Source organism: Erythranthe guttata, chromosome 2 (genome assembly GCF_056151865.1).
Source record: "Erythranthe guttata isolate IM_541 chromosome 2, IM_541, whole genome shotgun sequence".
NCBI lineage: Eukaryota > Viridiplantae > Streptophyta > Magnoliopsida > Lamiales > Phrymaceae > Erythranthe > Erythranthe guttata.
Window position 1 is genome coordinate 5,218,036 of NC_142534.1, and position 23,300 is coordinate 5,241,335.

General features: G+C 30.4%; 2 protein-coding genes and 1 non-coding gene across 3 annotated transcripts; all 3 read left to right on the forward strand.

The window, feature by feature from the left end:
• The first annotated feature begins 4,703 nt into the window (after positions 1-4,703).
• Positions 4,704-4,777, forward strand: TRNAR-UCG (transfer RNA arginine (anticodon UCG)). The gene has a single exon. It is a non-coding gene; the product is annotated as a tRNA-Arg (tRNA).
• Positions 4,778-9,378: 4,601 nt separating this feature from the next.
• On the forward strand, positions 9,379-10,964 carry LOC105978145 (hydrophobic protein RCI2B). Its single transcript, XM_013003563.2, has 3 exons — positions 9,379-9,584; positions 9,950-10,057; positions 10,680-10,964. The coding sequence occupies exons 1-2, from the start codon at positions 9,504-9,506 to the stop codon at positions 10,031-10,033; spliced, it is 165 nt and encodes a 54-aa protein (XP_012859017.1). The 5' UTR covers positions 9,379-9,503; the 3' UTR covers positions 10,034-10,057; positions 10,680-10,964.
• A 9,517-nt stretch (positions 10,965-20,481) lies between these two features.
• LOC148772182 (uncharacterized) lies at positions 20,482-21,057 on the forward strand. The gene has a single exon (XM_088814876.1). It carries the CDS (start codon positions 20,482-20,484, stop codon positions 21,055-21,057), a length of 576 nt encoding a protein of 191 aa, XP_088671002.1.
• Positions 21,058-23,300: the final 2,243 nt, after the last annotated feature.

The following is a 23,300-nucleotide window of genomic DNA, read 5'->3' on the forward strand; positions in this document are numbered from 1 at the left end:
AATATAGTTGATATGACTGTCAAACACATTAATATTGTTGTTTAAATGGGGCAAACAAATTTAAAGAAAAAAACAATTCAACAAAAAAAAAAAAGTCAAGTGTTGACCGGCGGTCAACGTCAGTAACCGACGAAAAAAAACGAGTCAACGCCAGAGACCGGTGGTCAAAGGCGGAGACGGGCAAAATTGTACTCAAAATTGAGTTTTGGATAAAAATTGAATAATTTGTGAAATTTGAGGTCAAATTGAGATTAAATTAAATTAAAGGATGAAATTGGAGCATATTAAAATGTGAGGGGGTATTTTAGTCTTTTACACATCTCTAGACAATATGTGGATTTTTTTGTAATTTTTTTTTTTGTCTGGACCCCATTATAAATAAGTATGCCATGATGGGCTTATTTGTAATGCACTATTTTAGAAATTATGAATGTCTCCATAATTTTTTTTTTATATTTACACATTTTTCCCGTGTTCACGTATCCAACTTTTTGAAAACGAGTGTTTTCCCTTTCCACAGTGCCCTCCATATCCAACTATTTTTTATATTTATACATTTTTCCCGCATTTATATATCCAACTTTTTAGTGTAACATGTATCATATATGTTGCATTTCTGAATGAAAAATTCATTAATGAACTTTTATAGATATCATTTATGAATTGTATACGTGCGTGTGTCTCTCTGAATATATTTAGGGGAGAGATCCCAAATTTTCCTATATAACTAATTATCTTTATTTTTATTTTTATTTTTATTTTATCACATAAATTATGGTTCCCCTGTGTTATGTTGATTTGCTAAAAGTTACCCCATCTTATTTTATTGACAAAACCCTCATATGATTTATATTTTTAGGATACAACCCCCTAAACCGGGGAACCAATTGTTAAAAAAAATTACTAAATCGGGGGTTTGTCAATAAAATAACGTGTGGTATATAGTTGTTTAACAATTCGATATAACACAGATGTACTAATTGCAATAAAATGAAAAAAAATAATTACTAAAATAAGAAATAAATAAATAAATTATTGGAAATATTAACATTTAATAATTTATTTTACTAAAAGTTTTAGATTTTGATTGAATTGATCATTCAACATGATATCAAAATCATACAAAATGAAAAATCGTGTGTTCGAATCTCAGCGACAGTCATTTAAAATATTTATACATGCACATTAAAATATTTAGGAGATTGGTAATTTGGTATACATGGTGTGAATCAATAGATAGATATGGCTAGGATTGCATTGGAATCAATGAGGAATGGTCCTTGGAAAACTATAGCTCGGACAATTGGATAATCATTTTCTTTAATAAATACTTCTCATAGTTCATCATTATATCATGCATGACAATTTAGTCTCAGGTACGTTAGTATATTAATTACTCATCATCAATCATCATTACACATAATTAATTAATGGCGCTTCCTAACTTCTATATCAAATATGGCGGCCTAAAAGTCAAATATTAATTATTTTGGTAAATAATTATAAATTATTTTCACTCACATAAACATATACTTGCATTTTTCTGTACGATAATATTTTAAAAGTGAAAATAATGATTAGTTTAATACTTATGAATAACAATTAAAACTTATTACTGGTATCAGTCATAATATCAATATTTATATAATTTAATAATACAAACGAAACAAGTAAGAATTAGAGAAAATGGGGCGAAAATAGGAGATAAAAATAAAAATAGCAATTAAAAAAACATAGAAGTAGTTAATTTGGATTGTGCAACGAGATTTGGTGAGAGTGTAATTGGAAAAAAAAGTGATATATATATATATATATATATATATATATATATATATATATATATATATATATATATATATATATATATATATATATATATATATATATATATATATATATCCCACCACATTATATTGTTTATAGCCTACTAAGCACACTTATTCAAAGCCCTTTCACGTCTGAATTGCCTTCATCTTCTATTGTCTATTGTCCAACTTCGTTCTCGTTCCTTGAAAAAGAAAAAAAAAAAACTTTTTTCTCTTGCACAGTTGGCGGTCTACAACCGTTGCTTGCCGTAAAGTGCCACCAACCAGTGGTCGGATGTGCACGGGCAATCGATGAAGGTTTAATATGACGTCTTGAATCTCTCATCTTAATTTTCAAATTGAATCAATTACAATTCAATTGTGTAATTTTTCGATACTCGACTTGATATTCATGTTTCTCAGATTCTCATAGCAATTTAGCTGAAAGTGGAGGAACAAAAATTTTCATCTTGGGTTTTTTTTTATGGCCTCAAACCCCCAAACCCCCAATATATTTAAGTTCACTCCCACAAAAATCTCTGGCCTCACCACTGCATATATAATGTACAAACTTACTAATAAATATCAATGGTAGTGTTTATAAATTTAAATAATAAATGTATACATACATACATACATATAGTCCATTGCATTTGTATGCAGGCCTTGCTCTGACAAGAGAGAGAAGCTACATCTATGTAACTTATAAGCTTTGCAATGTTTTGGGAAAAAATAATGATTGAATAGCAAAACATAAGAATTAAGAACCTGAAAACATGGAGATATCAGAATAATTAAGTGGTAATAATATAATAATTAAACAAATTTGCACAGAAACAAATAATCAAACAAATGGTAAAGATTAATTGACCAGATATAAATACAGGAGCAGATGAGATAATATAGATTAATATTCCAAAGTGGACTGGCCGACTATATATGGTGGTGGGGTTTGTTTTTTTTCCTCCTAACAATTAATTAAATTTAATTGCATATATATATATATATATATATATATATATACATATATATAATGAGCTATGAATTGGTGCTTTCTTGATGCTAACAGTACTAACTAAATACCTGCACCGCTCCATTATCTTTGCCTCTGCGCATGCATGTTACCTTGTCTCACAATTAATATTCATATTCATCACTACCAAATCATTCATATTTTTATTTATATTTTTAAATTGTGTGTTAGATGGGTGATACGGGCTCCTTTGTCCACTTTCTTGAGCTTCACTAATACTGGCCCAAAAGCTTTGAAATATTGAAAGCCCACAAGTATATATGCCCAAAATAGCTCACGAGCTACAAACCTAGAGAGCTCTCTGACGAGCTCAGCTCTCCGACGAGTTGAAGACCTAGAGTGGTCTCTGATGAGCCGAAAACATAGAGAGGTCTCTGACGAACTGAAGATCTAGAGAGCTCTCCGACGAGTTGAAAACCTAGAGAGCTCTCCGACGAACTTAGGAACTGTACACAAAAGTAAAATGTGTGCTTTGACCACTTTGACCGTAGGGTTTCCTCTCCTTCTTTTATATAGGTTATTTATTTTCAGTAAAAGTGTACCATCACTATTTCTCTCATACTTTATTCTAACTTGGGCGTCGCAGTGCTAACGTCGGGGCACCTCTCTCGACCCATTTTGCAGGTTCACGACGAATACGCCCAAGGTGGAATGACTTTAAAGATGTCTAGTTTCTTGAGGCGGTCCAAAAGGGCTACTTCAATCGGTTAATTGTTGGATCTCAATTATTGAACACGATATAATAAATAGTCGGGTACCGAAAACCGATAAACCAAACCCTAATAGTTACGATGACGGGTTTTGAAAAGTTCGTGTACCCATGATATATAGCTAGCAGACAAGGCCGTTCCCGAGAAATTGGGGGCTCTAGGCGAGTTTTAAGAATTTGTAAAAAATGAACCATATTTTTGGATTGTATAATGTACACATTAGTTCATTCTAGAGTAATTTTTTGATTAGAACATTAGAGTTTTAGAGAAAATATGACTAAGAGTTTGACCAAGTTAAGGTAAATCAAAAGTTTACGGGATTCGGGGCACAACCCCCAAGTTTTTTTAAAAATAATCATAAAAATATTATTGAACAAGTAAATATATGTAACTTTTGTTTAAATATAGTAAAGTATATTTCAACTTGTCGAGAGTCTTTTAAGTTAGAGATATGCAATATTGATTATTATAAAATGCAAAGATTGTTGGAAAAAAATTTAAAATCTTGAAATAGATAAAAACATAATTATAAATGAATTCAATATCTAATAAATTTTAATTGAGCAAAGACATTTCATTCACATCAAATGCAAGGGTAAGTGTGAAAATTTCCAACAAATACTTAATTATGTAAAATAATATAGTTATGGTTATTGAAAAATTTGAATTATTTATATATTTTAAATATCATTTAATGCTAATACTAGTATATATAAAGGATATAAATTATTATTTTGGGGCCCCTAATATTTTTTTTTAAATCGAGGGCATCGCCTATAGTCAGAACCGACCTTGCTAATGGATCGAGTTATTTTACTTTCCCTACTTTTCTTTCGAATTTGTGGTTGCTCGTTAATTTTAGTGGAACTTGCAAACAAAAAAGAGATTTTTGAATATACATACCCCATATTAATATAATTTATTTTTTAATTTCCATTTTCTATTTCTTTTTTTCCTTTTTGGGAGCAATTATGAGAAATATTCGAATAATCATAGTTAACCTACCAAACATGGAGGTGGTCTCTCATTAAATTTACAAGGTAATAAGTATAAATATACACTGACCAAGTGCATTTATGAACGTCATCAACGAACAAGATAGCAATGGAGGATCCTGAAAAGACAAGTGTCAACCCACCTAAATTTAACACAAATGACCGCATAGCGCAGTGGATTAGCGCGTCTGACTTCGGATCAGAAGGTCGTGGGTTCGACTCCCACTGTGGTCGAATATATTTTTTTTTCTTTTTGCCACAATAATAAAGCTCTCAAAATTAGTTTAAACAATAATGTAAAATTATTATTTTATGATCAAATATTCTTTTTTCTTTTTGCCACAATAATAAAGCTCTCAAAGTTAGTTTAAACAATAATGTAAAATTATTATTTTATGATCAAATATTTAACTACCAACTATCATAAAAAAAAAATACATTATGTTAATAAGTTTGCAGGTGATAATTTTAACATTTTTAAAATTTATAACTAATAAATTTTTATTTTTTAAAAAATAAAGATATATTATTTTAATTGTACTTTTAATTTCAAAATTTAATTTATGATTCATATACTCGTCATATTTGCTTTTACGTCAAAAATAGCTCTAGATGCATCACACGGGCTAAATTTGTTTTTGGCATAAAACCGGACTAAAAGAGAATAGAACCCTTGACTTAAAACCACCCTAGTACTGACAACTCGAAAAATACGTAAAACTCGTAAAACTAATGAAGAGAAAGCAATAATCTAAGTATAAAAAGTAAGGAAATATAGTGCAAATTTATATACATCCAACACAACTTCACGTACATCGAACCAAACATAGCTCCTTGCCTGTATTCTTTACCTATCTTCTGATTTTTGGCAAAACAAATTTTCTAAAAAAAATTCAAGGGCGCTGACCCAACCCTTAAAAATTTAAGTTCACTATCTAACAATATTCTCAACTCGCCACTGTTGTAACAATCATTGTTGTCATTAATTTCATTACGCTATTTTTTAATACATATTCGACTCCCCCAGTGATAAAATCCTAGCTTTGCCACTGATTCTTGTGTCTACGAGAACATGATATAACACAACTCCGGCACGTATTTGAGCATCAAATCCTCGAATTAATTGAGAATATGATAAGTCACTCACTGCACGTAAGATCCACGTAAGATCCGAGGTTGCCTGAAAGATGGTGTATGTACAACCGATGTCACAAATACACGTTAAGTAAAGTATCAATATTGGCTTGACAATTATCCCCCGACTCAAGTCGAATATTGCGAATATAAAACAATATGTTTATAAAATTTGCACTAATAATAAAAATGACCTACATTTTGTATGGAAAGGATGGTGAATATCTATAATATAATTGAGGGTTGAATTAAGTTCCTATAACTTGTTGACAACAAATGTAGCATAATGTTATTTCCATGGGCCTTAGCTTATTTAGTATTTTCATTATTTGGATTTTATTGGGTTTGAATTCATCGCCGATTGGCAGCCCAACTGCTATGAGGTTTCTGATTTCTGCAAGTGGTAGTTGATCAATTATTTTGTACCATTTCAATATTCTTGATTTGGGAGGAAAATACAGTAAATTCTTCTTCGTTAAATTAAAACAAAAAGTTTTGCCTAGAGGTCAAAATTGGAACGAAATTTCAAAATTTCGATATGAAAATATCCGAATTTAGAACCGTTTTTGGTTTCTTTACGAATTTATGATTTTTTTGGAATGAAATTGGAATTGTATATCAGATTACCGAAAATTTTGATTTTCGATCCGAATTTAGCTCCAAAATATACAGTACTTTAATAAATTATTTGTAAAACAATTTTATGATATATTTTGTAATTCCATACTATAACTTATGATTTATTTTATATGAAAAATATAAACACCCAAAGACCAAGTAAAAAAAAACCCTAGAAAAAATAGTTGATATAAAAAACTGTGTCACATTTTCTTTTCAGGAACTCTGTGTTACATTTTGTTGAACTCTTTCTTTTGTTGGAAAATTAAAAAAAATGATTTTTAATGAAAATTCTTATTGTATTCGAATTTGGAACGAGAAATTATAAATTAATGCAATTTCTGAATTTTTCAAAATTCCGTCGACTAAAATTGGAATAGATTTTTGAATTCCGATTTTTCGAAACGAAAATTGGAACCCATTTTCAACTTCCGAATAAATAAAAAAATTATATAAAAAAAAACTACTTCAAATCCGCTGCATTCAATTTCACCCTATTTTTGCCTTTCATTCTCACTTTGAGATTCTTTTTACCCGTGATATCAAGAATGTGATAACAAAAAAATATATCTGCGAATATCAATTTAAAACCTTATTGATTCAATTGACCTAAATTAATACATAATAGGTCATTTTTGGGTATGTGGATAACATCAAAAAAATTATTTACGCAATAAGTGATTGTATATATGTATATTTTCCATTTCTATTTGATAGGAAAGTAATCACCATTGGTTTATTTCTATGCTACACCCGGTGAAGACTACATTAGGTGATTTTTTGTAATTGTCGTGACGTTGAAAAGTTTCTTATCGTTAATTATGTGGTTGATACTAGCACGGTCAATTAACCCAACTTTCAATGGAACTATTACGCAGTGTAAGATCTATACCTTCAAAACCTTCTTTTAAATTAATTATCAGTAGGACGCTTTGCCATGCCGCATTTAGGATTGCGTAGACAAACTAACAATAGAAAAATACAAAGTAAAAGAGAGAGAATTTCTGAAATAATTTCAAAAACTTTCCCCAAAAAGAATTCAATTTTTTCTCTCTCCAACAGACATGATTTGACTGCTACAGTGAAAATTGTTTTCACTAAATTACAAACTAAAATCACTTTATCCTTCAAATTCTTCTTCCAAAATACCTTTTTGCAACACCTTTCAGACATGATTTGACTTGCTACAGTACAAATTGTCTCCTCTCAAAACACAAACAAACTTTATTTTATTTTCAAATTCTTTTCCCAAAACATTTTTCTCCAGAATAAAATGGAAATGGAAGCCCAAAAGCTTACCAAACATAGCCAATAAGTCCACATTTGCCCAAGTTTGTCGAACTGACCCGTCATCTACACTCCCTATTATCTAGCTAGTGTACGGAACTGAGTGGTTCGATGGAGAATATAAAAGCGTAGTGATTCAGGCTAGGAGTGTGAACGAGTCGAGCTTGCATGTTTTAGTAAGTTTGAGCTCGAGCTCGTTGAGTTTATTTTTAGCTCGAGCTCGAGTACATTTTGTCGAGCTCGAGATCGGGCCCAATTTCATTTTTTTTTTAATTATTAAATTTTATTATTAAAAAATATTTAGATTATAATAAAACAAACAAATAAACAATAAACTGAAATTATATATATAGCCGGCTTGTGAACTCACGAACAATTAAAAAAAGATCGAGCTTCATGACTCATCAAAACAATCGAGTTCGAAAAACTTGAGTTCTTGTCGAGCTTTTTTCGAGCCAGCTCATCGAGCTCACGAACGACTCAGCTCGTTTACCACCCCTAATTCAGGCCACATGATATTTTTTGATATATATAGTAGTTGGGCACCAACCATCAATAATTGCTATTTCAATTTCTACAATCTTTATCTTGCATGGTACGCCATTCGATTTTTCCATTCTACCGACGTCGTGTGAGATAAACAAACCTATATATATGTGAATATATTTAAAAAAAATATGTCTTATAAAACAAACAAACAAACAAAGTTAAAAAAAAAAAAAAAAAAAAAGCTGTTTTAAGATGTATATAGCATAAAAAACACGCAGGATGACTTTAATAAAGCAGTTTCAACGTGTGAGATGGGAGCAGGCATGTAGGATCCACATGGCAAAAGCTAGCACACACCACGTGGCTCCATAATGAGGTGTGTATGAGCTGTTCACGATCTTGACATCTAATTCGAATCCCTTTTTAAACTTCAAATACAAAGATATTTTCTTCTTTTTCGCTATTCATTAAACAAAGAAAATAAAACAATTAAAAAAAGAAAAAAAGAAAAAGAAGATATTTTTTTTTTGGCTAACTTACAAAAGCTTATGGGCTGTGAAGCAATAAAAATGTCCCTTACGTTCAAAACTATGGTCGACCACGCGGAAGAATAATATTTTAATTAGTGGAGTTTGTTAATTTTGGCTTATACATTTCCTATCATTTTCAAAAATAAAAAAAATTATTACACAATAGAGTGGAGATTTATTAAGGTGTTGTTTGCAAACGCTTTTCCAGTAATTATGAGTTTTTTTTTGGTTCAAAATTAGTTTTTTTTTTAAAATAAAAAAATTCATAATCACTTTAGAAAAACATTTGCAAACACGACCTAAGTGTACCGTTGTTGCGAGTTCCCTTATCGAAAAATAAATAAATTTTATTTATATTTCTATAAATATAATGTATTTGATAATTTAATTTCTATCAACTCTTTATATATTAGTAAATAAGTGAATAATGTTTAATTAATACATATTTATTACTAGCAATTCAATTAACAACTTATTAGTTCAAACATTTATAGGATTATTACAAAAAGAAAAAACTATATATATACTATTGACATTATTGATTTTAGATATTCAACATACTTAATTATTCGGTACTCAAATCATATAAATTTTGTTTAGCATTCAACGTCCGATATTTTGCTTCTATCAAACACAACCTTTAATTATATTTTGATCCATCAAAATGTATTTTATTACTTTTTTAGTTATAAAGCAAAGGCAGCCAATCAGGAATCAGAACGTGTCATCCCACACTACTTCGTTTAAACTCCATACCCCTATATAGTGGGCAACCCCCATTCCTCTTCTTCCCATTCACTTCTGCAGTTTCAAAATCTTCTCTATTGTTGATATTTTTAAGAGCCCTATTTTATTTAATTAATTAATTAAATTTAATTTAAATTCTAATTTATTTGTGAAAAATGGGGAGTGCAACTTTTGTTGATATTATTGTGGCAATTCTTTTGCCTCCTCTTGGTGTTTTCCTCAAGTTTGGCTGTGAGGTATGTTCTTGATTTTCCCTTCCACTTGTTTCTTTTATGTTTTTTTTTTTTTAATTTTTTTTTATTCTTATATGTTGGTATATATTAGAATATAAAATTTTATTTATTAAATTCTTGTGTTATATGTGATTTATCCATAATGTATGCATGTATGTAGCTTCACACTTATTCAATGTTTTTATTTATACAATATTTCAAGGATAAAATTGTTTTTTTTTTCTTTATTAGTCACCACATGATTAATATACGGCGGAAATTGTATTTATACAATAAAAAAAAAAAAAAAAACATTAAATTATTAATTTGGAAAAAAAGAAAAAAAAAAAGGATTTAATAATTAAATTGGAAATGTTTAAAATGTACAGGTTGAGTTCTGGATATGCTTGGTACTGACACTATTCGGTTATCTCCCTGGAATCATATATGCTATCTACGCTATCACCAAGTAGCCGGTCATCTTCCATTTTACCATGGTAATTTTTTTTTTCTATTTCGAATTTATGTTTTTTTTTTTTTTTTTTTTTTTTTTTTTTTTTTTTTAATTTTTATCATTTTATTTAATTTGTTGCAATAAAATAAAGATCAACAAATTAATCGAACTTTTCATGAATCATTAAGTTCTTGAAATTATTGGAACGGAATTTACGAATTATGCCTTGTTCGGATCCGAAAATTGTCTCTCAGAACAATATTCTTCATTTTGAATTATTCCAAACATTATAATTTCCATTTTTTTTTATCGGAAACATGAAATTCCGATGTTCCCATTAATTTGAATTTATGACAAGAAATTTCGAAAATTCGCCAATTTGTTTTCCAATAATTACAACTACAATATAAATATTATTTTATATTTTATATTACATGTGAATAAAATAACAAATTTTCGATTTCCTTTGATTTCAATTCAAAAAATAAAAATAAAAATAAAAAACGGAAATATATTTTAATTTCAAAAAATTCCACTTATTTGGAACACAATTGAAATGCATATTTTTTTTACTTTAAATGGAAATGATTTTATTTTCCTAAATACTAATTTACAACCTATAATTGGACAAAAAAGGATAGCTTATTTATTTAATCTTTGGACAGGTGGAGATATGAAGGGCAATAAAGTATTTTCACAGTTTGGTGGACAGAACTGATTGGTTTGGTATTGCTGTTAGGTTGCCAGTCCTTTTCTTCTTTTGTTTTCTTTTGGTTATCTATTTGAATTTCATTTTATTTTATTTTATATTATAATCATAATAATGTAATGTAATGTGTGGTTATCTATTTATCGTAGTTTGTTTGTTTTGCTCCTTATGTATTATTTCTTTAAGTATTGTAATTATGACTTTCTTTTGATGTAAATGGTTTTTATCATTTATTTTTAAATTTTATGGGCCCAATTTGATCTGATATATTTTATTGACGCGTATAATATGTATGGATCTGTACACATATATTATATACAAGATATACTTTCTAAAGTTTATAACATGTATCGTTTTTCACATTTGCGCAAGTATTATAAATCTTAGAAAGAAGGGAAAAAGAAGAAGAAAAATTAAAATTTACTTTTGTCGACTAATTACATATTACAACAAAAAGTGAATTGATTACAATACCGGAATTTCAAAGTTTGCAAAAAAAAAAAAAAAAAAAAATCTTTAAGGTTACAGATATTATGAAACGAATATAATCATTAAATGGAAATTGTTTTTCCCTATCCGGTTGATTTAACAATACAATTCTTGTGCCACTAATTAATTTCCAATACCCTGTTAGTGAAAATGAAGCCATGAATTTCATGTAGCAATTCAATTAGTAAATCCCAGCACCTAAAATTGATTGATGTTGGATGCATGTGCATATTGAATATGCTACTAGTCTTGAGATCAACAAAATAAATAAGATAATACCTATGAAGAGGCAAAAAACGGCAAAAGCAATGGAAGGAGAAAAAAGAAAAATAGAAGGGTTTTTGTGCAAGTCCTTGATCAATCATCTTTATTTTTTTTAGGTTTAGGGGTTATGTCTCTTTTGTCAATAATAAGCCCATCACTTTAATATGTGTTAGGGCGAATGTGAAAAAAACCCATCACAAAAGACTTAAATGCACATTGGTCCACAAAAAAAACAGTCTTTCAAATAAACCCACCCCCATGTCAATAGTCTAATATACCATCCATAATATAATTCTTATCAATTCCATCTATTATGCTCTAATTTCCTTAACATTACAAATTGACCCATGATTGAAACAAATATATCACATTAACCCCCAAAATAATAATTTTTTGAAAAAATATTTTTTTTTTCAGAAAATAATTTTTTTTCCGGTCAGATTCCGGCGTTGACAGCCGGTCTCGGGCGTTAATTTTTTTTTTTTTAACTTTTTTATTTCTAAATTTTTTTTCCGGCCAGTCAACCGCTGTTGACTTTTTTTTTTCTTTCTTAATTTTGTCTTTTCTTAGAAAAAAATACTGTCTTGGCTGCTAAATTACTGCCTCAGACAGTAATATTACTGTTTGGGACAATAATATAATGAATATTATATTTCCGAACAGTAATATTACTGTCATTGACAGTAATATTACTGTCCGAGACAGTAATTTAGCAGCAAAGACAGTAATATTAATTAAAATAATTTAAAAAAAAAATTCAAAAAAAAAAAAAAGTTAATTAACAGTTAAATTACTGTCTCCGACAGTTAAATAACTGCTGGAGACAGTAATTTAGCAACGAAGAAAGTAATATTAATTAACATATTTTTTTAAGAAAAAAAAGAAAGAAAGTCAATTAACAGTTAAATTACTGTCTCCGACACTTAAATAACTGCTGGAGACAGTAATTTAGCAGCCAAGACAATAATATTAATAAAAATATTTTTAATAAAAAAAATAAATTCAATTAACAATTAAATTACCGTCGCCGACAGTTAAATAACTGCTGGAGACAGTTATTTAGCAGCCAAGACAGTAACATTAATTAAAAAAAAAAATAAGAAAAAAAATCAATTAACAGTTAAATTACTGTCTCCGACAGTTAAATAACTGATGCATACAGTAATTTAGCAGCCAAGACAGTAATATTAATTAAAATATTTTTTTTAAGAAAAAATAAAAATAAATAAAAAAATTGTGCGCCGGAGACCCGGCGGTCAACGACGGTTGACCTACCGGAAAAAAATTTCAGAAAAAAAAAAAAGTTTTCAAAAAAAAAAAGAAAAAGAAAAGGTCAACGCCGGAGACCGGCGGTCGCCGGTGGTGGCGGGTCAAAATTGGGGTCAATCAAAATTGAAATTATGGTTAAAATTGGTTAATTGGTGAAATTTGGCTAAATTGGAGTGTAAATCATGAAATTGAAGTTGAATTGTGTTTCAATGAATTGATGGTAATTTTGGTATATATAAAAGGATTTTCCTTATTTGCAAATAAGTTTGAATGAGCTGGATTTATTTGAAAGACAAAAATGTTGGATATCCCTCTTTTAATCAAGTGCCGTTGTCATGGACCTTTTTGAGATTATCCCTATGTGTTATAAGTAAAGGCTTAATGTATGTGATAAAATTACCCCCAATCCTTTACACTCAATTCTTAATTGTAACCCTAATTTAATCAATTTCGACCACAAAAATTCAATTTTGACTTTTTTTTGAAAAAAAAATTTCAGAAATTTTTTTTGCCGCGGGTTTCCGGCATTGACTTTTTTTATTTTTTTTTTTATTTTTTTTTACACCCGCCGCTAAACGTTGACCGTAATTGTGATGTCATTATCAATAATTATATTGTCACTTACAGTACATTAACGTAATTGTACTGCCGTTCACAATACATTTATGTAAGTGTACTGTCGTTGACAGTACAATTAGAGTCATCGACAATATTATTTTATTTTTTGGTTATGTTACTGTCGTTGACAGTAAAATAACTGTTGACACAATAATATTACTGTCAACCACATCAATATTATTAATTTTTTGGGTTTTTTGTTTGAGTTGCTGACGGAGTAACGTTATAATATCGCTGTCTATTTTTGTAATATTACTGTAAACACAATTTTTTTGGCTTTTTATTATGTTTACCTTTATTGAACGGTCAACATATTAATATTACTCTATTACACAATAATAATGAGTTTTGTTGTGTTAATATTACTGTGCTAGAGATTAATACTGTAATATTACTGTGTTAAACTAGTACAGTTAATTTTATTGTGTTTAACTGTAATATTGTTAATATTACTGTCAACCACAGCAATATTGTTATTTAAACCGTTAGGCGAAAAAGATGTTAAAGAAAAAAAAATCCGAAAAAGTCAACGCCGGAAATCGGTGGTGGAAAAATCAGGAAGAAAAAGAATAGATAAAAAAAATCGAAAAAGTCAACGCCGGAGACCGGCGGAAAAATCAGGAAAAAAAAGTCAACGGCGGCGACGGACGAAATTGTCCATAAAATTGTGTTTTGGGTCAAAATTGAATAATTTGTGAAATTTTGGGTCAGATTGATGTTAGATTAAATTAAATGATGAAATTGCAGCATATTAAAATGTGAGGGGCTATTTTAGTCTTTTACAAACCTCTTGACGATGTGTGGACTTTTTTGTTTAAAAAATTATTTTCTGGACCCCTTTATGAATAAATACCCATTGATGGGCTTATTTGTAAAGTGCCCAAAAAGAAAAGAAGGTAGTTGTTGCACAAAAAATGACGAAACCATAATTTTACTGTTGGGGCCAAATACACAGTAAAAAAGAATAACGTAAAAAAAAGTTAATGACAACAATGATTGTTCTAAGGGTGGTGGTGTTATAGGGTGAATTTAAATTTTGGGAGTTCGATAAAACTACATACCAATCACCCTTTTTTCAAGCTTTAACTAAATCATAAAATATACACACCAAAGGGGTATATATGCAGTGGTGAATCTAGGATTTTTGCCAAGGGTGTTCGGGAATAAATATAGTAAAAAAGGTAAAAGTTTACGGGGGTTCGGGGGCAGCGCCCCCGATTTTTTTTTTAATACTATACACATTAAATAATAAAAATATGTAATATTTTCAAATTTAAAGGGATTATTTTACAAATTTTGGGCTAATTTAGGAAATATTTAGACATAAAATTGGTGAAAATATTTGAGGAGTGGTAAAAACATTAAAGTTGCAAGTGACAAAATGTGTATTTCATTAGCAGATTTTGAATTTTTAAAATATAAAAAAAAAAAAACACACATAGTTGTAAATTTAGAAAACAATTGTAATAATGCATATATAAAAAAAATTAAGAATTTTGGAATAATTTAGATTATGTAAAATATTGAAGGAATGGTAAATAAATTAAAGTTGCAAATAGCAAAATATATGTTTTATTAGGAGATTTTGATTTTTTTAAATATTAAAAAATACCCACATATTCAAAAATTTTGAAAACAATTGAAATATTATATATTAGGAGATTTTGATTTTTTGAAATATTCAAAAATACCCACAGATTCAAAAAATTTGAAAACAATTGAAATATTATATGTATTAGAAAAAAAAAAAACAAGCATATATATATAAAATTAAGAATTTTGGAATAATTTAGATTATATAAAATATTAAAGGAATGATAAATATATTAAAGTTGCAAATAGGTATTAGAAATAAAAAAAAAAAAAAAAAAAAAAAAAAAAAACTTTGAAATATTGAAAGGAAAGAGGGGCTCATCAAAGTCACGAACTCTGCACCTCTTTGAATTTGTAGGGAGACCTTTACCAGTTAAGCTACAACATCTCTGCAGAAAAAAATACATTTACAGTTATATAATAGATAAATATATAGGGAATATTTTTTTTTCAAAATCAAGGGTGTGCAGTTGCACACCCTAGGACCACATTGGATACGCCACTGTATATATGTTTACTTTTATTTAATTTTCGCTTGAGTGCCCATTCTCATGAACCGAGCAAGCACAATTCGAAAGCCCAATATAATCTGCAAGACAAAGCCGTTGAGCTTCTCCAGATCCATACCAAATTTCTTTTTTTCGAGCAAGATCACTCAAAAAATCATCCAACATTTTAACTATCACATGAGGCATCACAACAGCATGGGCCATTTTACCTTCAATGGAAAGTTGCCAATGATATTTGAACTCAAGGTCTAGAGGACACTTGAAAACAACCAAAATATTCGATTCATTACGCATAACACAAATTCCTACATTTTTAAGACCATCTCTCAAGTACCTAGCATTCATCAAACACTTGTTAACTTCTTTCTGAAGTCCCGTGCAACCTAATTTCAAGTTTAAACTGTACCACATGAAGATTGGTGCGTGGCCATTTCGACTTTCGGAGATTGTGTTGTCCAGACTGTGACAATGTATTCAATGTTTCTGAGAAATCAACGATATGCCTTTTCCTTGTCATGAACACGCAGCAAGGCATTTACGAGCCCAATGTTTATGGGCTGAGACACTAACGCTCCCAATAGGCTTCTTGAAACTAAAGGTTGGAGCCTATCAAAGATTGGAACCAAAATGTTTTGTGTGAAATGCACGAAAAATAGATTTGAAGAGGTTGCATGAAAATGAAGATACATGTATATAGGCCATGCATCGATCTAGAGTTGGGAACTGGAACACATATTTAAAATTGGCGATTCTCGTTCAAAATTGTTCAATTGATTTTAGTTATTTAATATAATTCCAAAAATTTCAGACTTCCAATTTCATTTTAATATCAATGTCTAAGTGTTTTTTATATGTACAATATGGATAAATAATAGGATTTTTGAATTTCACTGATTCCAAAATTTTGATTTAAATATCAATTTCACATTTTGTTTTTCAATATTTATAGAACAAAATTGAAACTATTTTTTTACCTCATAAAATAGTATTTTTTTTATTTTTCGAAAATGCTAATTCTGATTCAGTATGTCAAAATCTATAAATATTACTGGTCTGTACACACGGAACCTTGGGCACCCTGAAAGTTTAATACAAGTTTGTAATATATCTACATAATCTATATTTTAAGCACACTTTCATAAATACTCGTTAAATGAAAAAAATAGAATTATTTTTTACGACTTTTTGAGGTGCGCCACCCACTTTTAAAATTTTACAAATTCACTATTGCATATATATATATATATATATATATATATATGGGGGGAGATGATATGTATGATTTGAAAATTTTCAAGATGATACGGGTCGATAGATACTTCATCTTATATTATTTCAATCTATGAACCATAAAAGCAACATGTGCACGATATATATATATATATATATATATATGGGGGGAGATGATATGTATGATTTGAAAATTTTCAAGATGATACGGGTCGATAGATATTTCATCTATAGTATTTCAATCTGTGAACCATAAAAGCAACATGTGCACGAGGTTGTTTAAGGTAAATAGAGTGTATATGATAATAGTATTAAACTAAGGTAAATAGCATCTTTAGCTAATGTTGCAGTTTGACTTGTTTACATTAGATGCTACGTTGAGTAACAATAATGGCTTTCATTTTTCATATGATTTATAATATCTCATATGTTATAATTATTAATAATAAACTATTAATTTACTGAAATATTTTTATTTTTATCATAAATTTTTTGATAGAGTCAGGATATATAGAAAAAAATGAATCATGATTAGTCCAATCTTGGCTAAAAACAAAAATAAGAATGCCTATGTTATTGGCTCTTGCAACGGATCCGTATTGATATCGAGTAGGGATATAACATCGGAAAGCTGTTTGAATTTGTTTCACAATCCTTTATTAAAAAAAAGTAATCACAACAATCTCTAGTCCTTTCGAGGCAACTCCATGCAGTTTTTTCTTCCATCCACTCGAAAATGAATGTAGAATTCTTAGTAAGAAAATTGAACGACTAAAATGCGTATCATGTTTATTTTTTTGTAGAAAAAAGATGGAGAACTTTGAAGCCGCATTTTTCTTGTCAACCATATACGTCTCAAATATTTACATCCGAGACAAGGATTGACAGTAATCCAACTATCGCGAAAATATGCACTCCACATGTATATATGTCAAATCATGGTTGTTCACATGGTTACCGAAGAATTTTCGATCAGATCCAACCCTATTAGTGAAAGACAATACAAATGAGGGTGTAGGGTGCAACGTCTTTTGGTGAAAGACGATCAATTGATGTTATGCTACGTGGATCTTGATGATTCGTTGATGGACATTTTGATATGTGAGGACTATGACATGTGGAAAGATATGTGGTTAGCCTTGATTGGGACATGGGGAAGTGTCTTACACAAAAAGAGTATACTAATAATATATTCGGTGATGTAAGAGTTCTCAGCATTCGAGGGAATGAGATGGTTTTGTTCTGGATTAATAGAAATATGTTTTGTTACAAATTAGGCAAAAACACAATGAAAAAAATTCATTTACATAAGTGTGAGATGGATCTACATGGTGATAATTATGACTGGGCATGTGAATTTCAGATTTATAATCCAATCAATTAGTGATTAGTGAATACGTCTCGTGGAGAATTTTATCGATTTGCCCTTTAAAAATATCGCCGAAATGACATGAATGACTGAAGACACAACAAACGCATGACGAAGATGAATGACATGCACGATACGCAAGATGAATGACATGCACGATATGCATGCAATGTTGACCATGACTATAGATATCATAGTAGTCGATAGTTTGAACCCGATAAACATTCTCATAAAACTAATTTTGCTAAATTATTTATTTGTTCTTTAAAATTCAAAACTTTAATTACTTATATAATAAAATAATATTTTTTGAGTTCATGACATTTTGCCTAACAACAAGACTAACTCACTCTTATTGAAATGTTTTACTTATATAATAATAATAATAATAATAATAATAATAATAATAATAATAATAATAATAATAATAATAATAATAATAATAATAATAATAAAAAAGTGGATGTAATTGGCAAAAAAGAAAAAAAAATGGAGGAAACTGAGTTGGAAAATTGGAGTGATGAATAAATTAAAAAAAAAAAAAACAACATGAAGAAGAAAGAAAGGAGGATATGATATGAAAGCATCAGTAGTCAGTATATGAAGAATTGAGACAGGGGATTTTTATTCATTACTCTTCATATATTATTATTATTTATTAATTCTCCATTCATTATTATTATTAAAAAAAATTCAACAAAGTGATATATTTTATGAATTTTGAGCTTTTTTCTTTCAATTTTTTTTTTAATCTCTGAACACTTTCTTGGAACTCCTTATTATTTTTTTATTTATATATTTTATTTTGCCTTGTTAAATAGTTATGTTGAGATATTTAAAAAGAAAAGCACCTCCTCTTAAAAAAAGGTGATGAATCTACATCGAATAAACCACTCTGAGAGATTAACTTAGAAGATCTTCCTGCAGATCCTGGACAAAGGTCTTGTATTTTACAATATAATGTTAATGATCGAGATCAAGTTCGTAGATCATATTTGCAAAAAGGTCATTGCTAACCGTATAACCACGCATTTCCTCTCACAGTTTATGGCAAGGAAAATAGACGATTTATTAACACTTGGTTCACCAAATATAGTACTTGGTTGGAGTATAGTGTATCCAAAGATGCATCATATTGTTTATGCCGTTATCTTTTTAAGCCAAACATCGGAGGTTAATCGGGTGGTGATCATTTTGTTACTTAAGGATTTAGTAATTGGATTAGAAATGAAAAGTTAGCTACTCACGTAGGAGGTCCTAATAGTGCACATAATGAAGCTTGGGGAAAATGTGCAGATTTGATGAATCAAAATCAACATATTGAGACAGTTGTATACAAGCAGTCAGATCAAGAAAAAACTAAATATAAAATGCGTTTGAATACTTCAATTGAGGTGGCTCGATGGACTAGCATTTTGTGGTCACGATGAAAGTGAAATTTCGGATAATCCAAGAAATTTATTCAACTTGTGAAAACCTTTGGCCAAATTAATCCGGATATTAATGAAGCCTTAGTGGTAAGGTATGTCGACAAATCTGGTATTGAGATTGAGCGATTTTTAGGACTTGAACATGTTACTGATACTAGTGCTTTGACTCTTAAAGCAACTATTGGTGATTTTTTTTTCTCGATATGGATTGAGTGTCTCTAAATTACGTGGTCAAGGTTATGATGGAGCTAGTAATATGAAAGGTCAATTCAATGGCCTAAAAACACTCTTCTTGAATGAGAACCCTTGTGCGTATTATATTCATTGCTTCGCTCATCAGCTTCAATTAGCTTTGGTGGCAGTTGCTAAGAAGCACAATCATATTGCTTCACTTTTTAATTTTACTAGAAGAGTGTTGAATATTGTTGGTTCTTCATGTAAACATCGTGATTTACTTAGAAAAAAACAACATGAAAACATAATCGATGCACTCAATATGGGGGAGATTTCAAGTGGGCGAGGTCTAAATCAAGAAACAAATCTCAAGCGATCAGGTTATACACAGGTGATACATGTGGAGCTCGCATTACAACACTTTGTTGAGTTTGATCAATATGTTTGATGCATTAATTGATGTACTTGAAGTTAATGGCCGCGATGCTTCAAGTACAAGTCATCGAACAGAAGCACAAGACATTGTTGATAGGCTTTTGTCATTTGATTTTGTATTGAGCCTTTTTTTTGATGAAAAAGGTATTGGCGATCACAAATGAGCTATCTCAAGAACTTCAAAGGAAAGATCAAGATATTGTGAATATAATGAGACCAGTTCAAGTGTCAAAGATTCAAATTTAATAAATTAGAGAAAACGGATGGGATTTTTTGTTTGAAAGTGTAACCATATTTTGTAAGAAGTACTAAGTTGATGTTCCTCAAATGGATGCTAAATATATTGACCAAGGATGAAGAAGACGAAATGAAGAAGAAATGACAATTTTACATCATTATAAGTTTGAGACGTTTTACATTATTTTGGATATGCAACTTGGAGAGCTAAATACTCGATTCTCTGATTCGACGATGGAATTGCTTGTGTGCATTGCTTGCCTTGATCCACCTAACTCATTCTTTTACTTTGACAAGGACAAATTACTTCGTTTTATTGATTTTTATTCACAAGACTTCACCGAGCTCAACAAATGTGAATTCAATGATCAGTTAGATACTTACATTGTAAATAAACGCTTAAGCAGTGAATTTTATGGGTTGAATGGAATTAGTGATCGTGCTCGGAAAATGGTAGAAATTAGGAGAAACAAGGTCTATCATTTGGTTTACTTGATTTTGACTTTGGCATTAACGTTGCCGGTTGCTCCTGCTACAGTCGAGAGGGCATTTTCAACCATGAGTATCATCAAGAGTAGATTGCGCAGTGGAATGAATGATGAATGGTTGAGTGACGCTCTGCTTGTCTTTATTGAAAGAGACATTTGCAAGAGAATTGTCAATGACACAGTTATGAATAATTTTCAAAACATGAAAACTCGAAAGGGCCAGTTGTAATTTGTAAAGAGATTGCATCATTATATTTTGAAGTGCAACTTCTAAGAGTTTGATTTATGCTATTTAGTTAAATTATATATTTAGTAACTTTTGTTTATGCTACTTCATGGGAAAAAAAAATATTCGGGGACGCTGCCACGGAACCCCCGACATGTTTAAGCCCACCATCACGAAAATTACTAGTCTCGCCACTGCACCCAACATTTTTCATAATAACTCGTTAATAAATCTTCTCAACACATCCAAATCACAGGAGAAACTCCGAGCAAAGTCTTCTTCCATTTGAGAAGTGACCAACATATTTTTCATAGATTTTAATAGAGAGTACTCCGAAGAAGTCGTAGGCAAAGAAGACGTGGATGACCACACTTGATTCTCATCACTCTTCACCACCTCTTTATTTATTAGCAACCCTTTGTTTTCGTAATCAATTATCTAGTAAAAATCACTAGCTCGTGTGATATTGGCCTCCATGTACCATGCCACATCAGAGTTCTTGCTCGTGAGTTGTTGCACTAATGACCGAAACTTAGATGCGCTAGTACTCACCTTCACCGGACTAGAAATGTACACCACTTAGAGCGAATTATCGCGCTTCTTCTTCGCCTTGTTGCCCTTCACCAAATCCATTTTCATTTTTTTCTTTTTGGATGATAGGAGAATAGGAAGGTTGGAGGAAATTAAATGAAGATGAATAGAAGTTTATGCAGAAGAAGTTCTTGGGTGACTCGTAAGTTGATGATTTTTCTATGTTACTATCCCACACATGCATGGATATTGAACTATTGTTAGGGGCAAATTCGACTTTTAGGTACATAATGTTTAGAAAATCAATCATATGTGCGCAGCCTTTTGAGGGACTTGGAAATATAAACACGGTAGAATCCTAATTTTGCCTCCCAATTTTCGTTTCCCTTTTCTTTCTGCCACTTCCTATGAAATGGCGTCGTTCCGTTATTTTTACACCAATCAGGTGCAATCTTGTGGGGCCCCAATGATTTTCCTTTTCTTTTATTCTTCTCCTCCCTTCCACCTTCTCTCCTCGTCCTTTCATACACGACGTAATCTGAGTTTTTGTTGCTTATCGAGTGTGTGTGCGCGTGTGTGTTTCAATTGGGGTGTTTTATACGACTTTACTCACTATGTCTCTGAGGGTTAAATTTTACTTTTTATTAATTAATAAATTTTACCATGGTTTTCGACTGAGGGGAGCAGTGGAGCAGCATTCTCAATTTTCTAATAAGATCACCTTTACAGTATAGCTTGTGTATTATCTGAATCAATCAGATGTTAGTTTCTCTCATGTTCAAAGTTAAAATAATATTTGAAAAACTGAAACAATATTTGACATTTCAGTATCACAATCCCTATTTCATTTCGATCCTAAAGCACATAACTTATTCATGTTAGAGTAGGTGACCAACAAGCCAACATGTGGTTGTGGTCTTTCATTTATTATTTTAATAAATAACCATTTTTTGTACTAATGATAAAACACCTTTTGGCAGTCTATATACTTGTCCCTTGCATAAGCATAGATATAGTCCTTACAGTTATTTTAATTAGTTATATTTGATAGTAAGATCATGAGATACTTAGTTAAGAAATATAAATGTTAAACCATGTTCATAGTCAACGGATTACACCACCAATGAGGATATCGACCCTTCCAATTCGAGACTAGCACTTAGTGTATGTGTACTGCGTCTCATCGGTAAATGGTATTGTGATATCGGCATACATGAGGGGGTGCTCATAAGTTGATGAGTTCACTGAACTCCCTCATTCTAGAAATCTCTAAGTGGTTCTCAATAATCTAGTAAAGATCTATATGCTATAGTTGTACACCGTTAGTCCTTAAGACCCAGACATCACTGTGACTTCATTAGAGGACTAGCTGTATCGTGACCTATCCCTGAGTTCCACCGAGGACCGCCCCAAGGGCCAGTGTTCGTGCAGTCCGAAATCTAGTGGGAGGTCTGTGCATTGTAGTCGGAGATTCGATCGTTATAATAGTCTTGGATGTCCTGTGTGTTCTCATAGTTTGTGATCATTAAGTCTCTGGCCAGAGCTGACAGAGTGATAATTAGGGAGTGTGATTCCCTAAGTCATGCACGAACCAATTACAACACTTAGAACAATCGCACAGTTATTGAACTATAAAGGAGGTCTCGATGAGTCAATGCATCTAGTTCAATCGGGACATATGTATCGAAGGGATCGTACTGTACGTTAACTATATC

Bases quoted from the DNA above. Each gene is read 5' to 3' on its own strand.
- LOC105978145 (XM_013003563.2), top strand. From the start codon at position 9,504: ATGGGGAGTGCAACTTTTGTTGATATTATTGTGGCAATTCTTTTGCCT. The intron at 9,585-9,949 runs GTATGTTCTTGA...TAAAATGTACAG, and splicing joins TCCTCAAGTTTGGCTGTGAG to GTTGAGTTCTGGATATGCTT.
- LOC148772182 (XM_088814876.1), top strand. From the start codon at position 20,482: ATGACAATTTTACATCATTATAAGTTTGAGACGTTTTACATTATTTTG.